Source organism: Triticum aestivum, chromosome 5B (genome assembly GCF_018294505.1).
Source record: "Triticum aestivum cultivar Chinese Spring chromosome 5B, IWGSC CS RefSeq v2.1, whole genome shotgun sequence".
In the NCBI taxonomy this organism is placed as follows: Eukaryota; Viridiplantae; Streptophyta; class Magnoliopsida; order Poales; family Poaceae; genus Triticum; species Triticum aestivum.
In genome coordinates, this window is record NC_057807.1 from 704517228 (window position 1) to 704525331 (window position 8104).

General features: G+C 41.8%; 1 protein-coding gene across 2 annotated transcripts; it reads right to left on the reverse strand.

Annotated features, from left to right (window-relative positions):
• Positions 1 to 7888, reverse strand: LOC123114396 (ankyrin repeat and SOCS box protein 5). Of its 2 annotated transcripts, none has more exons than XM_044535846.1 (11): positions 7595 to 7888; positions 7332 to 7502; positions 6757 to 6888; positions 5851 to 5987; positions 4873 to 4959; positions 4531 to 4653; positions 3257 to 3406; positions 1985 to 2086; positions 1097 to 1267; positions 922 to 1001; positions 1 to 342 (listed from the first exon to the last, which is right to left on the reverse strand). In XM_044535846.1, the coding sequence occupies exons 1-11, from the start codon at positions 7722 to 7724 to the stop codon at positions 291 to 293; spliced, it is 1335 nt and encodes a 444-aa protein (XP_044391781.1). In that variant the 5' UTR covers positions 7725 to 7888; the 3' UTR covers positions 1 to 290. The 2 variants fall into 2 exon arrangements, with proteins under 2 accessions (XP_044391781.1, XP_044391780.1); XM_044535845.1 differs by having other exon boundaries at positions 5851 to 5990.
• Between the last annotated feature and the right edge of the window lie 216 nt (positions 7889 to 8104).

Below are 8104 nucleotides of genomic sequence, written 5' to 3' on the forward strand. Positions count from 1 at the left end.
TGGAGGAAAGTCTAATTGCAAATTTGACACTGAAACGTGTACACATCCACTCCTGCCACTGGCTCTCCTACTACTCGCCTTCATCAGAGTGAAAGGAATACTCCCTGTGTCTCAAAATGTAAGACCTTTTTTGGCACTACGACGGAGTAGGAAACACAAGAGCAGAGGCAGAGTATATGGAAATTACAAAAGTGCCCCAGCCTTCCATCGATCCGTAGCGCTACTTCGGTCCGCATCCTGGTTCACCGAGTTAATATATTGATGAAACAACAAGGGCGATTCCATACTATTCAAGTAGCCATTGTTGCGCCACGGGATGTCTTCAAGGAATTCATAGCCTCCCTGCACGTTTAATTCCAACACCAACTCTATATCAGAATCATTATAATTTTGGGAAAATCAGGCTTAGTCTTTTCAATGCATGACTACATTTTCAACATATAAATGCATGCAACGCGTTAATCTCATTGGACTGTATGTAGATCAAGGTCCTTGGACTCTGATATGACAAGTCATGGTGAAAGTCATGTTCTGCTTTCGAGCTCATTTGAGCTCACGATGAACAGTAAAAATGAAAACAAGATCAAAAAATTCCAAAAAAAAAATTTAATGGACTTCGACAAATGTTTTAAGTGCTTGCAAACTTTCATGACGAAATCACATTCACGGTAGTCATGGCAAAAAAAAGCAGCACTTCAAAATGCTTTCGAAAATAATACTTTTGGAGCATCGATTTTTCTTTTTTGTCATGACTTCCACGAATGTGATTCTTTGATGAATTTTTGTAAGCACTGAAAACTTTTGTTAATGTTTGCACCAGAAAATATTCAGATTTTTTTTGGAATTTACTGTTCACCCGAGCTCATTTGAGCTCGAGCTCAAAAACTCTGCGTCCAAGTTATGGGTGAAACTGGAACGTACCGCAACACAGCCTCAATGTCAGGACTCCACGGGTCCAACTTGGCTGCCTCCAGAAAAGCATTGCATGCACTCTCGTAATCCTGATGATGATGCAATTTAAGGCAAAAAAGAATAGATGAAATGCGGCGACAATCAATAGAAGATTAGACAACCAGATAGATATCTTTGATCACACCTTCAATAACATGAGCGCTGCCCCCAGCCGGTACCAGCCCTTTGGCCAGCCAGGCCGCATTTCACTGCACGCAAGAGCATCCCGCAAAGCCTTGTGCCCGTTGCCCATGCGGAGAAAGCAAAGGCTTCTGTTCGATAACAAGGTAGCGTCATGACGGTCATGCTTCATTGCCTGCATCCAACAGGATGAGCCCAAAGTTAGCACATACTCCGTCTCATTATATAATAACATTAATCACGTCTTGATAAGACGTGCTTGTAACTCTTTTGTAGTTCACAAAGGCAACAAATAACACCTTGACTTTCTGATGAATTAGAAGTTTAGAACTTATAGCGGTCAGGACAATATGGTCAACTCAAGCAAATTTCCTTATAGCAGCAATTCAAGTACTCCCTCCATAAAGAAATATATGAGCATCTAGATGACTACTTTAGTGATCTAAACACTCTTATGTTTCTTTACAGAGGGAGTATGAAATAGGACAATGTCGAAGTGAAGACAATCGTCAAACTCGTTCAAGATATAGTATATGCAAATAATTTTCCACTCTTCCTTGAGTAGAGACATCAGAGTCCAAACCCACAGCCCAGAAATCAACAACAGTTCTACTGTTGTTTAAGGGCACATGCAAGTGCTTGTCAGGTACTCACAATCAAACTTACTAGCATTATGGAAATAAAAATTATCTTCATCAATAAATTAAAGAGAGATGCGTCTCAAAGTAAAGCGTGATGCGAACTGTACTTGTCAGTTGCAAAGAGATGATCACTCTCTTAAAGGGAGCATGTATGACAAGAATGATGTGAGACCAGATCCCGTCACCTAACATCTTTCAAGCAACAGGTATAAAATTTGAATGATCACCCTAAATAAGGTGTAGTAGCATACCACACTGTACAGTGTTGCCGCAGAAAAATAATCGTTTCTCTTGAGAGAATTAACCGCAAGTGACTTCAACTCTGCCATTCTTCTTACATTTGAATGATCACCCTAAATGGTCAAGCAAAAAAAAGGAATTGAGACTCAGGAATGCCAGTATAAAGCAGTACATATATACTCCCTCCGTCCCAAAATAAGTGTCTCAATTTTGTACTAGCTCTAGTATAAATTTGTACTAAGCTTAAGACACTTATTTTTGGACGGAGGGAGTACTATTGAAATTTTAAAAGGAGGTGCTTGGCTGGTGCGGCTGCTCAGAAACAGTGTGTTGCTGCCATAAAAGAGTAGCAGAACAGCCATGTTTGATTTCAGAAAGATCTTGATCCTTGTCTTGCTCCTGATAGTACACAGAAATTTTTATTTCGAGAACTCATGATATCTCCTACCATCTGATCAGTGCAACAAAATTATCCACATCTAAACCTTTGTATAACAAATTATGTAATTGGGGTCCGGCAGTCCTCTAGCTGGATCTGCACTGCACTGGTCATCAACCTTTTTTTCCCCTTAATGCATAAGTACAGAGTTCTCCTGCGTATTCTAGAACTAATCTCTTCCATTAAAGGTGCTCAACATAGGGTTGTGTGGCGTCTGTTTGCTGCCCAGGGTTGGGTGCTGTGGTTTTCGCGTAACAAGCTTGTGATTGAACGCAGAATCCTCGGTCAGACTGCCAACTACATTTTTAAATGCATAACTTTCTTTCAGCTTTGGCTCCTGGTGGGGAAGGAGAAGGACAGGGCACTAGCAGCAGCTGCTTTAGCAAAGCTTAGAGATCTACACCACAGGCTGCCACGGGCGAGCTCCCGGGGGGCCTCCTAGTGATCCATGATGGCATCGTCTCTGCTTGTTTCTACTGTTGAACCTTTTTAGTCTGTGCTCCTTAACTTCATTTGTAAGCTGGTATCCCCAGTACTTTTATGTTCAGAACTAGTGTTGTAAGACTTGGTTGGTCCTGTTTAGGCTTTATATTATAAAGTCGGGCGCTTCTTGCGCCTCCGTTCCAAAAAATATCTCATAAGCCCTATCAGGCCATCACCTCCGACCAAAGAGTCTTTTAAAAGATTATCAATAGCATGTACAAAATTTGTGTTCATCGATCAAAAGACGAAAGAAACATGGCTAATTTTGTGTATGGTAATTCTAACCGAGAAACTATGAATTCAAAGTTGATGCCAAATTTAAACTAGAAGATATATGAACTAAACAGGGTCCAGTGAATACCTGCTTCATAGATGCTGACTTTGCATGGTGTATTATTCCGTCGATGCTCCAATCATGCACAGTTGGAATACAATAAGTCACAGGAAATAAGATCTCAACGTCTTCCCTTGAACCATCCAGTGCAGCAATTTCTATTGGCATCCTACCAAACTGTTATAAACAAAGTTTAACTTCAGAAAATCACTTCCGGGAACGCTAGGGAAATGGAAACGAAGGAGGCAAGAGTTTATCTTACTATATCATTAGTAAGATAAAAAATGGTTTAGATAATTTATAAAAATGAGAACTAATTAATAGAATGACCATCAAAGAACCGTGTTTGCCATTTACACTCCAAACCCCTTCCTTCTAGCATCCCCATTTTCAGACTGCAACCTGACAGCCCTGATTCGACTCGAAGCAAGATTCTAAGTTGTCTTGTTTACAAATCTTCCTTCGGCAATGACATCGAGTCTAAACATTGGTACAGTGTAATCTTGTAAATGTACAACTAACTCCTACACGATATGAAGAAATTCAAAAAATGGTAAAACAATGTCAACTTAGCGATACTTACGACATTATTGAAGAGCTACATGATAAAAGAAATCAAAGAATTACATGGTTAAAGATATTTATATACTAGAGATGTCAAGTAATAGATAGAACAGACCTGACAAGAAATGAAAATGCCAGCACCTCATTGGTTCTAGTGCAGTTCAGAAAGGTGAGTGTGTGCATTTGTCAGGATGTATTAAGATCATGTAAATATTTATAACACAATGGTCAGTGCATTTGAGTTAACTAATGGATAAATGAAGGCAGCCAAGGCATGTTTTACACCATACAGTCTAAATATAAGATTCTAGGATCTTGGATTGAGTGGAACGTTTTGATCCTAGCAAGAATCTTTGGGCCTGTTTGGGAGAGCTTCAACGCTTGGATTCTTGTAGGATCTGAAGTATGTAGGCTAAAATAAGATGATTTAAACCTAACAAACAAAATGCACAACCAAACACCCCCAAACTACCCCTAATTCCAGCTCCATGAATTATTGGGCCTGTTTGGGAGAGGCACCAGCTCTGAGAATTCACTGTTAAAAGGTGTGCCAGGATGAGAAAATCTCCTATTTGATAATCCAGTGGATCTTAGATCCCGCTATCAAAACTGTTAAAATATCTATGATTTGATGCGGGTCCCAATCATGAAAACCTTTCAATAGTATTCTCGTGTGTGAACAGCAGTTGCAATGTTCAACCAATTGCCATGCCATGGCAGAGGTAAAGAAATCTTACATTGTCAGGAACATTAGGGTTGGCACCAGCTTCCAGTAAGTATTTCAAGCATGCAGTTGAGCCTTTTTCTGCACCAGCAGCAACTAAAGGGGTTATAAGACCGTCATTGACATCTGCACCAGCCTGCAAAAAAAATATTACTACAAAATCAGTTTCTACAATACCTCTCTATGGGATGTTTGGTTCATTGCCGATTAGACGCTTTCTTGTGGAAATCATTAGTGCAGAGCTGCCATTAAAGGTCAAACCTACTATAGTGTGAAAAAATGTAGCATTGAACTAAAATTGCCTTAAGTAATTCTAAGGCCTAACACAATGAAAATGAGACTGCAAACACGATACCTCGACCAGGAGCTTGACACATTTCACTGAGGAACCCGCTATTGCAACAAGAAGAGGGGTTTCAGCACCAGGTACTATCTTGTTACACTAGTGAGAAACAGATAACACACGAGTTACTATACTGAGGAAAGATGTAGGAAAGAACAGACAAATAGAATAAATAATGCATTTGCTGTAGTAAGGCATTCTGTAAAATAAAAATAAAAAAACATTTCGATGGCATTGCAAAAGCAAACATGTATCAACAAGAGATTCTGGAATGATATATTAAGCATTAATGCCTTAGTGGCCATTTTTAGCAATTAGACCGTTTTTTCAGTCCCATGTGTCACGTAAAAGTAGATGTACAAAAATAACAGCAGCCCGTTTTATTCCTAAGGAAGCTGGGTAGGCTAGAGCCTAGAGATGAACCCAACAAGAGCCACCAAAAGGAGTAAAGATATATGAAAGAAAAACATCTATGATCATGAATTACTAGAGGGGATACAAATTCAGGAAGCTGCCATTCCCTTAAAACTGGCATTTAGAGAACACATGATAGCATGTAGAGTTGACCCTATATTGAAGAAGCAAGTAGGATGGAGCTGCAAAGAAGCTATGGCTTATGTACTACTTCCCCCGTTCAAAATAATTACCACGACAAGTATTTTGGAATGGAGGGAGCGCATAGCTAGATTTCTTTGAAATCAAGAAACCATAGCTCTTGCCAATAATGGCCACATCTCTTTGAGAATGCAGCGTTAGTAGAATTTAAACAAAAGTTAACAGAGTGCACTTAGTCACTGCTATGAAGGCATGATCTTGGATAACTGCTATTTTTTTTGTATAAGTTAGATCATAATTGCCCTCGGACTTTACAACTCTAGACTTAAAGCGGTAGAGTGGACTCAACACAACCAGCCAAGCAAATGAAACATGGGAACAATGCAGCTAGCCAAAAGGACACTAAAGGTGGAAATAGTATATTGTTAAACCTACATCCGCGTCGTGTTTCAACAAAATTTTCATAGCTTCATCATGCCCATTGTAGGCAGCGATATGCAATGGTGTCCCGCTAGCAGATACTGGGTCAACAGAAACTCCTTTTGCAAGCAAGAGTTCCACCATTTCAGGGTCTCCTGAGTAAAGAAAAACGATGAAAAGAGAATCCAGCAAGTAATTATTGTAGCGTACGTACAACTGATTGTGTTGTGTGATGGGGGAAAGTAATATGATCAAGATCCACACTAACTAAAACTACATGATGAGGAATAGTTACAACAGACAAGGGGGCAGAATATGGGAAAATGGGCAACTTTCAAATCCAAAAGAAATCACATAAGACAATAACAATGGCACTAATGTGTTATCCTACTCATATACAATTAAAATCATGACATTTGTCAGACGAGTTTTAGCCAGGCAACAATAGAATACCTCCTATGAAAGAGGCCCTAAGACTAAAAAGGTCACTTTATAAAGGTCTGGCTGTTGTCAACTTCATATCAGTTTAGCTATCAGTGTGAAGGTAACCCAGTTTCCTTACATTCGCTCAAGGAAGCAATGTGGCTGTGAAATGTCGAAAGTCAAATAAAAGAAAGAAATAAGTAGATGGTTTGATGTATAAGGTAAATTTGAATAATTATTTTTATCAATTAGCAGTTTATCTTTGTCATGGTAAGCAAGGTCGATGAGAATACTTTGCCCCTCCCAAATAAGATACCACCATCTGTTGCAAGGAAATCAATATGAATACTTTGCCCTTCCCGATATAGATAACACAGTCTGTTGCAAATACCAACTTGTACATACTCTCTTTCCAACACACATAAGAATATATTATAATAGAACAATATTGTAAGGTACTGGAAGAAAAATGCCCATGTGCTGCCAGAGAATTAGTACCTCTTCGAGCAGCACGATGAAGTGGGTTGAACCCTTGGTCATCAACTTTGTGTGGATTGGCCCCATGATCAAGAAGATAACTCATAGTATCCATCCTTCCACCATGCATTGCCCAGAACGGAGGTGTTAGATCTACCAAGCGTGTCAATGAGAATTATACCGGGATCAATAATTCGAATAAATGAATTCCTAGCTATCGGAGCATGTCCGTATCCCCAAATTAGTTGCATACAAATGTCATAATAGTAAACTTGATTTGTTTTCCGATTATTAATCCCTCCGTCCGGGTTTATCAAGCCTCTCTTTAAGTCTTTAGTCTGGGCTAAAGTTTGACCTACAAAGTTAATTACTCCCTCCGATCCAAATTAATTGTCGCAGCTCTAGTACTATCTGCAACAATTAATTAATTTGGATCGTAATAAAATGTTAACTATATGTCACAAAATTTGTAGCATGGAGAACCTATTTCAGATACAAATTCAAAGTCTAGCACAAAATACGAGCCAATAAACCTGGAAGTAGGCGGACAAGACATACTAGTTTAGCTAGGGACAGATAATAGAGTGCAGAGGCACCTTCGTTATCGACGGCGTCCACATCCACCCCTAGCTCCTCCACCAGGTACCTGCACACGGGTAGCCTCCCATTTCTGGCGGCGATGTGCAGCGCCCCGACGCCTTTGTGCTTGGCCGCCCCCACCACCTCCCTGGGATCCCTTGTGCTCTCGTCCAGCGCCCACACCAGCACTGCGACGCGACGCGACGCGACGAAGGGGGAGAAAAATCAGTACCTCCGTCCCAGACGCCAGCCAACCCACCCGGAAATCCGAAATGCGTACTCTTTAAGAGGCGGAGGTCGCCCTCGCTGGCCGCGCGGAGCAGATCCAGATTGAACTCGTCGTCGGCCGTCGGGTTTGGAGGGGCGGCTCTGCGCTTGGACGGGGCGGCGCGGGGGCGGGGCGGCGCCATGGGGGCCGGCGGCGGCGATGAGCCTGGGGTTTCGAAGTGGGGATTTGGCTTGAAACGCTGAGGAGCGGCAGGCGGAGGCGCAGGCGGGAAGACGAGACGACCGGGGCGGGCAGTGGAGGGAGGCGGCGTGTCAATCTCCGGTGGAAATGCTGCGCGTACGCTTAAGGTCTTTTGGCAGCACACGTTTTCATCCGCTTCTCTTGGAGTGTACGCTTGGGCAGCCCGACCCGACCCGGCTTGAAAAAGCCCGACCCGACCCGGCTTGAAAAAGCCTGGCCCGACCCAGCCTGACGCTCCTCACGGGCCGGGTTTGGGCCCGTCATATTTGCAAGTTAACGATGAGGCCCGGCCCGAGGCCCGACGGGCTTTTACGCTGATGG

Excerpts from the sequence above, each read along its gene's own strand:
- LOC123114396 (XM_044535845.1), bottom strand. The coding sequence starts at position 7,724 with ATGGCGCCGCCCCGCCCCCGCGCCGCCCCGTCCAAGCGCAGAGCCGCC. Across the intron at positions 6,889-7,331 it reads GGACGCCGTCGATAACGAAG|ATCTAACACCTCCGTTCTGG; the intron begins GTGCCTCTGCAC and ends CACGCTTGGTAG. Across the intron at positions 2,087-3,256 it reads AGTCAGCATCTATGAAGCAG|GGTGATCATTCAAATGTAAG; the intron begins GTATTCACTGGA and ends TTGACCATTTAG.